We start from the raw sequence: 11,586 nt of genomic DNA on the forward strand, positions 1-11,586 counted from the left end.
CTTTGTGGCCGGTTTTGAAGTTCTGTTATTCATCGGCTGGTCCAAGGCAAGAACCCACTGGAATCTGACACAAAGTGTCTCTTTGTTCCAAGATGCCAATTCTTTGAGGACCTTTTCGTAGTTATCTCGGTCTTTCGTGCCTTATTAAGAAAGTTCTTGCTTACTTCCATAGGATATCTGTTTCCTGTTTTTGGTGTTTTGTCTTTTGGTTTTCTTCCAAACAGGATCTCCTGTATCTTAGACTGGTCTTGAACTATCTGAGCAAGGGCTTGAACTCTTGACCCTATCGCCTTGACCTACATAGCAAGTTCTAAGCAGCCAGAAACTATATAGTGAGACCCTATTTCAAAACAAACAAAGGGGGGTTGGGGATTTAGTTCAGTGGTAGAGCGCTTGCCTAGCAAGCTCAAGGCCCTGGTTTCGGTCCTCAGCTCCGAAAAACAAACAAACAAACAAACAAACAAACAAACAAAGGGACTTACATATATCTTATGTCCATGACCGGTGATGCAGTAACAGGAATGTTATGACAAAAGTCCTCCTCCAGCATCCCACAGGCTTGTCTGCTCTCTGCCCAAATACCAACTACGGAGACGAGGGATGTCGCAGAGAAAGAGAGGTGACTTAATCACTGCTTGTTGGAAAGAGGAAAAGACAAAGGGGTTCTGGTTGATGGGGGACAGGAGAAGCCAGCGGGAGCTTCTTTACATTTTATGTTGTGAGAGCACATGTGGACTCCATAGTACAGTCATCTGCACAGCGTAGGCAGTCAGGAACACCACACTATCAACGGTATGCGTATCCTGAGTTACCCTTTATCCTGGATGCAGGAACGTTAGACTCAGAGTCCTTCCCAAACTTGGTGCACTCAAAACCCTCTGCTAAACAGCCTCCTGCTCCTCTCTGTTTAGCTGCATTATCCACAAACATTGAGATGGTTAAATCTGGCTACGCAAGATGGTACACACCTTTAATTCCAGCACTCAGGACGCAGAGGCAAGCAGATTGAGTTCAAAGCCTGCCTGATCTACCTAGCAAGTTCCAAGCCAGCCAGGGCTATAGAGTAGGATGTTGTCTCAAAACAAAACAAAACAAAAAAACAAAACCAAACAAACAAACAAACAAAACAGAGATGGCTGGAGAGATGGCTCAGTGGTTAAGAACACTGACTTCCAGAGGTCCTGAGTTCAAATCCCAGCAACCACATGGTGGCTCACAACCATCTGTAATGGGATCTGATGCCCACTTCTGGTGTGTCTGATGACAGCTACAGTGTACTCTCATACATAAAATAAATAAATAATTCTTTTTTTTTTTTTTAAGAGAAAAGCAATGAGGTAAAAGGGCTATAGGTGTACTTTTGGGGCTATTTTATTGGGTTCTTATATCTACAACCCTTCCAATCCTTATTACACCCTAATCCCTTCCAACCCCCAACACTAGGTAGAAGTGAAAGAAGGTTAGAGGGAAAAGGGGATGTAGACCTATTTAGGCTATTTCCTGTTGATTATGATTGTCTGGTTTCCTGGGAATATCCTGGAGTACAGCAGGATATTCCTGTCAGAATATCCAGCAGTACAGCAATACAGAAAAACAGCAAATGCAGTGCAGCATGGGGAGCAGCAGCAGGGGGAGCAGCAGCAGGGAGAGCAGCAGCAGCAGCAGCAGCAGCAGGGGGAGCAGCAGCAGGGAGAGTAGTAGCAGCAGCAGAGGGAGCAGCAGTGGGGGCGGAGCAGCAGCTGTCACAGGCCCTCTGCATCTCTCCAGAATTCCAAACATAAACTATCTGCGGCTGGTAAAAGTCACACTCCTCCTAGAGCACAAGACAAATCATAGTGGCTGTGGACAATCTGAAGCAGCCCCATGTCTCACACCTGGGCATAAAACAAAAACATATTCACATAACATAGCTAGGTTTTTGAAGAAACCAAAATTCTCACTCCAGGGGAAAGTGAAATCTAAGAGACAAGCCTACCCTTTGGACCACCTTCATTAACATTCCCTGTGTAATCTGATAGCTGCAGAGCGCTCGTAAGAAACATTAACTCCTAGTCTTCTTGGTCAAACATGGTAAAATGGTAACACCTTTGTTTCTGAAGAGTAGTTCAGGTCTTTTTCTCTTCCCCTCCTTGATACAAATACTTGAATCGCCCTACTTTTGTTTACATTAACCCCCACCCCCAATGAACTTGTTGGCCTGGAGTGACCCTTTCCTTTCCTTTGGGCTGAATTTTAAAAAGTAACCAATCACTTAGGACCTTTAGGCAGGCAGCCCCCAGTTGATGAGATCACCAGGTGCTTGGTTAGAATGAAAACCAAGTATCTTCCCGGGTGCCTGCTGTTCTGCATCTATGAGCAGTGATCTTGATCTAGAGCGAAGTTTATCCATGTCCATATGGTCAGGGATAGCAGCACAGACTGCGAACAGGTTGCATCTTCAAGTCTTCTTAGTAAGTAAGCAGATGACAAAATGTCCTCAGGCTGCTTCTGATGGATCACTCGGGAGCTGACCTGCAACACACCCATCTATTCCCTCCCCTTCTCCTCCCCCACCCCCGCCACCCAGAATGTTATAGTTTTATAGCATGAAAACCATAAACATGTGTACCAGTTACAGCCGCAATTTTTTTATCCATCAGAATCATTTGTTCTTTTGTGGTTAGGAACAATCATTATGTTTTGAGGAAGACAAGAAGAATAAGGAGGAAATTGACCAGCCATCTGGAGAGCTCCCCTAGAGCCTGGAAACTTGAATTTAATTTTACCTTATGATCAAAATGGAGTCCAAAAACAAAATGGCGGTACTTAGAATAAGTCTCATTTGTTTGATCCTGACAGCTGTGTAGGTGGACCTGATTCCTCAGTCTTCTCAAGTCTATATGCTCTAGCCTTTCCCCAGAACCCACAAGGTCATGTACAATCAGGGCAAAGGTGCATGCAGCTGGCTGAGAGGAGGGTCTAGGCACTCAGTGAGGGTGTGTGTGTGTGGGGGGAGGGTTGGGGTGTGTGTGGGGTGTGTGTGTGTGTGTGTGTGTGTGTGGTGTGTTTGTGTGTGGGTGTATGTGTGTGTGTGGGTGTGTGGGTTGGGGTGTGGGTGTGGGGGTGTGTGGTCTAGGGTTGTGGGTGTGTAGGTTAGGGGGTGTGGGTGTGGGGGTGGGGCTGTGGGGGTGGAGAGATGAGGGGATGGGGTGGAATCTAAGGGTGAGGATATGGGGATGAGGGTGTGGGGGGTGGGGATGGGGCTGTGGGGTTGGGGTATAGGTTGGGGTGTGTGGGTTTGGGAGTGGAGCTGCAGGGGAGTATGGGTCAGGTGGGGAATGGGGGTGGGATGTAGGAGTGGGGGTGTAGGGTGGAGATGTGGGGGTGTGGGGGTGTTGGGGTGGGGGTAGAAATATGGGGATGGGGTGTAGGGAGCAGGGGTGTGGATGCAGGGGTGGGGGAATGGGATGGGATGTAGGGGTGAGGATATGGGGATGGGGTGTGGGGGTGTGGGGATGTGGTTGGAGTGTAGGGGGGTGCAGGGGTGGGGTGGGGTGTCGGAGGACGCTCCCCAGCAACCTTCAGTTGGAGAAAGAGAGCTCCATTTGGACCCAGATCTTGGTGGAAGCTAACAGGTTCTTCCCAGATGGCAGAGCCCGTCCCAGGGATAGGCCACTGTCTCTGCACTCCTTTCAGTTGGAGTCCAGAGAACACCACTTTGACAGGGGCTTTGGTGGAGAGTGGTGGGGTGTTCCTGATTGGCAGAGTCCATTTTTGGATTAGGTTGCCATTTCTTTCCTAGTTTCTTTCCTGGCTCCTGTAGGCTTTTTTTTTTCTATTTTGTAATTTTGTATTTTGTACTTTTGTATTTCTGTGCTTGTGTTTTGTTTCATTCGTTCTTTTTTTATTCTTTTCTTGAGAAGTTCTATAGGGCAGACCACCAGCTCCGTCACACTGGACCTAGTGCAGTCACACTTCAAGGACTTTAGACACCTGACTGAGAATTTGGGCTTAACGCTACTGTCTAACTTGGTTAAAGGTATTGTGTATGGAAATCCTGGGCACCCTGACCAAGTTCCATACATCACTGTCTGGCAACACTGGTGGCGAGTCTTCCCCTCCTCCCCAATCTGGCTAAGACCCTCATACCCCCTACCCCAGTGATCTTACAGGTTAAGAAGCTGTAGCCATCAAAGAATCATAAGCCATAAATCCTACCTGTCTCAGCTCCAGTAGAAGACTTCTTTCCACATCCTTATTACTCTGTCCCAGTATAGATCCCTCCCTTGCAAATGGATCCCGGCCCTGGGGAAGCAGGAGGGAACACAGCTAGCCCTCCTCACACAGGAGCCTACACAGCAAGATCCACCACAATTGCACTGCCCTTGTGGGTGACTAGCCCTACCCTACCCCATCCCCATGGGCAAGGCAGATGGTACAGGACACACTCCCCTTTCCACTACTGAACTATACAACTGGAAGATGCAGAATCCCGCATTTTCAAAGAAACCTTCCGTCCTCATAGACACATTAGACTCTGTAATGGCTACTCATGAACCCAGTGGGGATGACTACCAACAGCTCTTGCAGGTGCTCTTCATGACTGCGAAATAAGAACAGGCAACAGAGACAGCCCAGAAAGTTGTTCTGTGTGCAAAGGCTAGCCCACCACTGTACAAACCAACACTCATGCGGCTTTTCCCATGGTCCGTCCTCACTAGGATCCCACCAACCCTTTGGATGAGGAGAGACAAAAGTCTATTGCCAGATTCTTATGAAAGGTCTCTGTGAGGCCCCTGGGAGGCAAACCAATTTGTCTAAGATAGGACAAGTTATGCAAGGTTAGGAGGAGACTCCAGGGCTATTTCTCAAGAGGTTGCTGGAAGTCTGCCACACCTATATGCCTCTGAACCCAGGGGCAAGGGAAAACCAATCTGCTGTGAACCGGGTATTTGTCAACCAGGCAGTGTAAGACATTCACAGAAAACTCCGGTGGCTGGAAGGATTTGAAGGTAGGTGCATGGCTGAGCTCCTAGCTCTAGCCAAAAAAGTCTTTAACAACAGGAAGGCACTGGAGGACAAGCAGACAAGGGAATCTGTGAAGGTATCGCTAGCAGATACTGGAAGAGAGGGATCTGATGCCCAAGAGTTAAAGAATATAGCATATGGAGAAGGAGTGAGGAAGCAGACCCTAGAAAAGATGGACGATCTCATCTGGAGGGGAGGCCCCATCTCCGGAAGGATAGGTATGCATACTGTAGACAAACAGGCCACTGGAAGAAAGAATGCTCAAGAGACGTAAAAGGCAGAATCAAAGGTGTTGGAGATAAAAGAACTTCGTGACTGAGGGTGTTGGGGCTCACATCCCTTCCATGAGCCCTGGGAACCCTAAAGGCAGAAGGAAAGCCAATAGATTTCCTGGTAGATACTGGGGCACAACATTCAATCCTGAAACAATCCCATAAAAAATCATGGGTCCAAGGGGCTACTGGGACTGATCAATATTCATGGCCTACCCAAACAAAAGTAGATCTAGGAATAGGATGTGTAACTCGCTCTTTTATGGTGATCCCAGGCTGCCCATATCTGCTTTTAGGCAGAGACCTCCTAACCAAAGTGGGGCACAGATCCATTTCAGCCCTGAGAGAGTACAGGTACTAAACAAAAATGGCCCCATACATGTACTGACCGTGGCATTAGAAGACTATAAACTGTATACGCACTTCACCCAGACATTAATACCTAGAGAGGTTATGGGAAGTAATCCCAGGGCTATGGGCTGAGAAGAATCCCTCAGGGCTGCCCAGACATCTTGTCCTGGTGCAAATAAAGGTCAATGCCAGCAGCCAGAGTCTGCCAATATTTCATGCCTAGGGAGGCAAGATTGGGAATAGAACCACACATAATTCGACTCTGGGAGCAGGGGATACTGGTCCCTTGCCAATTGGCCTGGAACACACCCCTCCGGCCAGTAAGAAAACCCCACTCCAATGACTACCAGCCCATAGGAGACTTAAGGGAAGTCAACAAAGGCATAGAGGATATTCATCCCACGATCCCTGACCCTTACACCCTATTGAGCAGTCTGCTTCCTAAACGAGATATCTGTACTATATTGGACCTTAAGGGTGCCTTCTTTAGTGTGCCACAGCCCTGGCTAGTCAGCCTTGTTCAGTTTTGAATGGAGTGATTCAACAGGCATCTAATGTGGACCGGGCTGCCACAAGGATTCAAGGACTCCCCTACCATCCTTGATGAAGCATTCCATGAAGACCTGGGTGAGTACAGGCAAGCCCACCCCCCAGTAACTCTCTTGCCGTGCATTAAAGACTTGCTCTTCGCTACCCTACATGAAGATACTTGGTAACTGATGCCTTGCTCAGAGAGCTGGACCGGATGGGATATCGAGTGTCTGCAAAGAAGGCTCCGCCCAAAGGAGGTAACGTACCACCTTGGGTACATACTTGGGGGGAGGGTGGGGGCAACATCTACTATCCCAGGCTAGCAAAGAAATAATTCTCAACATTTCCATTCCCAAGACCTGGCATCAAATTCGTGAGTTCCTGGGTTCAACAGGATTCACAGAGATTGCAAAGCCACTAGGGGGCAGGGTAGCACCTTAAACCGGACTTCCGAGATGAACAAAGCTTTTCAAAGGCTCAAGGAAGCACTGCTGGGCACTTGCCCTGCCAGACACCTATACGCCTTTCCCCTCGTATGTAGATGAGAGCAAAGGTGTAGTCAAAGGGGTGCAGACTCAGACCCTGGGCCCTTGGAAGAGGCCAGTGGCCTATCTGTCTAAGAAATTGCATGAGGGTGGCCAGCTTCCCTAGTATTGTGGCAGCTGTCGCTTTGCTGGGCAAGGATGCAGATAAGATCGCCATGAGACAAGAACTGACTCTAACCACCTCTCATGCCATCCAGGGAGTACTCAACGCCCACGCTCCCGCCCCAGACCTCTGGGTATCTAATGCCCGGCTGGTACATTATCAGTCCCTGCTCCTGAACCTGCCCTGCGTTAAGTACCACCTTGCCTCCACCTTAATCCTGGCTACTCTGCTCCCGATCCTGGACCTGGACGTTATTCATGGCTGCTCAACAGTGCTGAGCCACATCCAGAACCCGAGACTAGACAGACAGACAGACAGACATCCCCAGGCTGTAGACAGAAATGATCTTCATTACGGATGGGAGCAGCTTCATGCAAGGTGGAACCAGCTATGCCGGTTCTGCAGTGGCGGCTCCCAACGCTATAATATTCAGTCCTTCCACCCGGGACTTCAGCTTAAAAAGCTGAATTAATTGCCCTGACTCGGGCCCTAAAACTGACAAAGGGCAAAATTGCTAACATCTACACGGACGGCCAACATGCCTTTGCTACAGCTCGTGTTCTCAGACTCATATATAAGGAAAGACTACCAAAAGTAAGGACGAGATTTTGTTCCTGTTATAGGCATAATGGCTGCTCCTCAATGCAGCCATCGTCCACTGCCCAGGACATCAAAAGGGCATGGATGAGAGGAAAGAGGAAACAGACTGATGCTGGCTGATAAGACTGCAAAAGAGGCTGCGCTAGACTCCTCAGGTAAAGCCATGATAGCTTTAGTCCCACCAGAGCTTCCCCCAACCCCACATTATAGCCCAGAGGACAAAAAGGATCAAATAAAATGTCAAGGACTCTATCTAAAAGAGGGATAGCTCCACGCCCCATGCTGTCATGGAATCCTCCACTCATAATTCGCTAATCAGCTTATACATCAGATTCACCAGAATACCCACCGGGGGCCACAGGAAATGCAGAGTACTTCTAAGGACAGCCAAATATAAAATCTTTCACCTAGGACCCTTAGCAGATGAGGTCATTTCCCACTGCCCGGCTTGCAAGGCAATAAATCCCCTAAATACAAGACAAGGGGGGTTGGGAATTTAGCTAAGTGGTAGAGCGCTTCCCAAGGAAGCGCAAGGCCCTGGGTTAAGCCCCCAGCCCCAAAAAAAAAAACCAAAAAAAAAAAACAAAAAAACAAAAAAAAAAAAAACAAGACAAGGAAACCCAGGAACTAGGCTTCAAGGGCAAAAGTCAGGTGCAAACTGGGAAACAGGCTACACTAAAATCAAGTCAGGTCTGTATGGCTATAAATACCTCCTAATTCTTGCAGATACCTTTTCGGACCGAGTAGAAGCATTCCCCACGAAAAGGGAGACCACCCCTGTGGTAGCCAAGAAGCTGCTGGAGGGCATTATCCCCAGGTATGGATGGACTGCCCTCACTGTTAGGGTCTGACAATGGACCCAAACATTGTGACAAAAAAATCTCTCAGTTTGGAGACATGATATTAATTACATTGCATTTATTGTCCCCAGAGTGCGGGGCAAGTAGAAAGGATGGCCTTAACCAAATTAACTCTAGAAACTGGCGGTGACTGGGTAGTTCTTCTCCCCTATGCCTTATTTAAGGCTAGGAACACCCCTTATGTTTTGGGTTTGATCCTTTTTAAGATACTGTATGGGAGGTCTCCTTCCCTCCTTTCTAACCTCCAGCCCGAAATTCTTGCAGAATATGGCCACCAGAGGTTTCTAGAGGTAGTGCAGACTACTTGCAGGATGCAAAAGCAAATATGGCCAAACACCTGCCAAATCCGAGTCTGCACCCCCGGCCCCCAAACCCCACTGCTTTGAACTAAGTGAAGAGGTCTGGATTCAGAGGTTTAACCACCAGACCCCACCTGGAGCCTTGTTGGAAGAGCCTACACACCATGATCCTGACAACACCCACTGACATAAAAGTCGACAGGATAAAGGCTTGGATCCACCACTCCCACACCAAGCCTGCTGGACAAGAGACAACACAGCAGCTGAAACACCTCGGAGAATGGCTTCCAGACAACTGCACACCGGGGCCAGCTCTGGACTGTGGAGAGCTGTCACCACCCTTGAGGTCTATTCCAGCTAAGGGTCTGAAAAACTCTTGCCTCACACACATCCAGTTGTGCCCTAGACGATGGCAGGCCTTCATAGGTCTCCAAAGGGTTCCATCTATCTGCTCCTCAAACTTGGTTTGCTTAGAAGTCAGATTTCAGTGGACCCAAATGCTCACCAAGCTGTCACCACCAAACGGATACTTCGAGGCCCTGAAAGAACCTCACGAGACTTAGAGGGGGAGAGGTACAACTTTGACATCGACTGGTTCTGTGAGTACCACCTTTCCTGTTTTTTATCTAGACCTTTGGGTCCTGATCAGACATATATGGAAAGATCCACGTTCGAGAGGTAAAACCTGTTCCTCATAACAGGAACTGCAAAGTGCTAGGCCAACTTTTGGGAAGGACTACCAAGAACAGCAATTTGCAAGCATCTATGTGTGCCCAGAGACAAATGACTATGGGACTTGAGAACTTGGTTGGTATTGAGAACTTCTTTTGCAAAAATTGGGGCTGTGAGATCAATGCCCCATGGGTGTGTAATAATTGGGATCTTAGTGCTCCCTTCTCGTTACTTCTGACAGCGCCACGGAAGCAGGTACTGGTCTTCATGTTCTCACTTGAGACACGATCTTTGCTTTGGAGTCCTGGTGGGCCTTGAACTTGTGATCGTTTTGCCTCAGCCTCTTCAGTGCCAGCGAATGACACATTACAGATGTGCATCTGCATACACCAGGGTACAGTAAGTTGTGTTTGGTTTTTATTGCTGTTGGGGTTTTTGGGGTTTTGTTTGTTGTCCGGATTTTGATATGGGATCTCAGATAGTCCAGGTTGGTCTTGAACTCAGTACGTCATCAAGGACGACTGGCGAGTTGAATAAAAATTGCCCTACAGCCTCATATTTTGAAGGTTTGTTGCCAGTCTGAGGATTTGTTTGGGAAGGATTAGGTGGGGATTGCTTGGAGGAGGTGTGTCTCTAGAGGTGGGCTTTGTGGCAGCCAAAGCCTGTGCCAGGCCTAGTCCTGCTTTCTCTGCCTCCATCTTGTGGATAGATGTTAGCTCTCAGCTATGGCTCCAGTGCTGGGTCTGCTTCCCGCTATGACAGTCATGGACTCATCTCTGAACCCTTACAGAAGCCCCCAAATGACTTGATCCTTTATCCATTGCTTTGGTCATGGTGTCTCTTCACGGCAACAGGACAGTGACTAAGACAATTGCCTTAAACTCCAGAGTTTCTTGCTTCTAATTCCTGGGTGCTGGGATTGTAGGTGTGCACCCCCATGCCTGGCTTTGACACTGACACTTTTTGTTTTCCCTTCCTTCCTTCCTTCCTTCCTGTTTTGTGCTGATGTTATTTGCTTGCTTGACTGACTGGCTGACCAACAGGATCTCTTTGTGAAATCTGGACAGCCTGGAACCTACACAAACCAACTTATCTTCAAACTTGTGGCGATCCTCCTGTGTCTGGAGGCTCCCACAGGCTGTGATTATAGGCCCATGTCACCAAGCTTATCTTGCCTGGCTTTGCCATACATTCTTAATGAAGATTCTTTTTTTTTTTTTTTTTTAGAGTTGAAACTTTATTTAGAAAAAAGCAAGCCCTCACCCAGCCCAGTGAGGCGTTTCCGGGGCCCTGCTTTTCCCAGTCACCATCCCTTTTCCACTCCAGCCTCCATCACACTATTATGAGGCTGCTACTTGGGTGAGGGGTTCCTCCAGGTACTGCACCAAGGCCTGGGCCTTGGCCTTGAGCATCCCGAAGCCTACAGTCTCCTTGGCATACATACATAGCAGAAGGTTGGCCACCCTGGTAATGGCTACACGGGCCTCCATGCAGTCCATGAGGATAAATTTGAGACTGTCTTCATTAAACGCTTGGTTCCCGTTCCTATCGTATGCGGCCCAGATGTTACTGGTGATGGCCGCGGTGACCCGGGCATCTGTGTCCCCATAACCGGAGTAGGCCAGCAACGATCCCTCATTATTCAGCAGCAGGGTGCTTTTGAGTCCTCCAGTGTTGGCTTGGCTTAGCACCTGCATCAAAGCCTTAGGACGCAGCATGCCTGCGTCTCTTAACCCTGACAGGCTCCCACAAACCTTACAGTCGCAGTCCTTAATGAAGATTCTTTTTTTTTTTTTTTTTTTTTTAACTTGAGGTATTTCTTATATACATTTCGAGTGTTATTCCCTTTCCGGTTTCAGGCAAACATCCTTCCTCCCCTTCCTTGGGTGTTCCCCTCCCACCCCCCCCCATTGCTGCCCTCCCCCCGACAGTCTAGTTCACTGGGGTTCAGTCTTAACAGGACCCAGGGCTTCCCCTTCCACTGGTGCTCTTACTAGGATATTCATTGCTACCTATGAGGTCAGAGTCCAGGGTCAGTCCATGTATAGTCTTTTAGGTGAAGATTCTTAAAACCTATGAATCCTGTGTATTTTGTGTGTGTGTGTGCGTGTGCGTGCCTGTATGTGTGTATGTGTGTGTGTGTACGTGTGTGTGTGTGTGTGTGCAAGTGTCTTTTGACAGTGCATCAGCAGAGTTGAGCAGTTGTGACAAAGCAGCTGTGGAGCTTGGAATTTTTAGTGCTCCACCCTTTGAGAACCACCTGCTGGTCCCTGCCCCATTTGATTGTATGCACTGCTGCTGATGTAAGACTCAACCCAAGAGACTCTGGTGAATGAGGCATGAGGA

General features: G+C 48.3%; 1 protein-coding gene across 1 annotated transcript; it reads right to left on the reverse strand.

Moving 5' to 3' along the window:
• Positions 1 to 10,465: 10,465 nt before the first annotated feature.
• On the reverse strand, positions 10,466 to 10,985 carry LOC116897775 (ragulator complex protein LAMTOR2-like). The gene has a single exon (XM_032899203.1). It carries the CDS (start codon positions 10,956 to 10,958, stop codon positions 10,581 to 10,583), a length of 378 nt encoding a protein of 125 aa, XP_032755094.1. The 5' UTR covers positions 10,959 to 10,985; the 3' UTR covers positions 10,466 to 10,580.
• Between the last annotated feature and the right edge of the window lie 601 nt (positions 10,986 to 11,586).

The sequence above is a fragment of the Rattus rattus genome, chromosome 4, assembly GCF_011064425.1.
Source record: "Rattus rattus isolate New Zealand chromosome 4, Rrattus_CSIRO_v1, whole genome shotgun sequence".
NCBI classification, from domain to species: domain Eukaryota; kingdom Metazoa; phylum Chordata; class Mammalia; order Rodentia; family Muridae; genus Rattus; species Rattus rattus.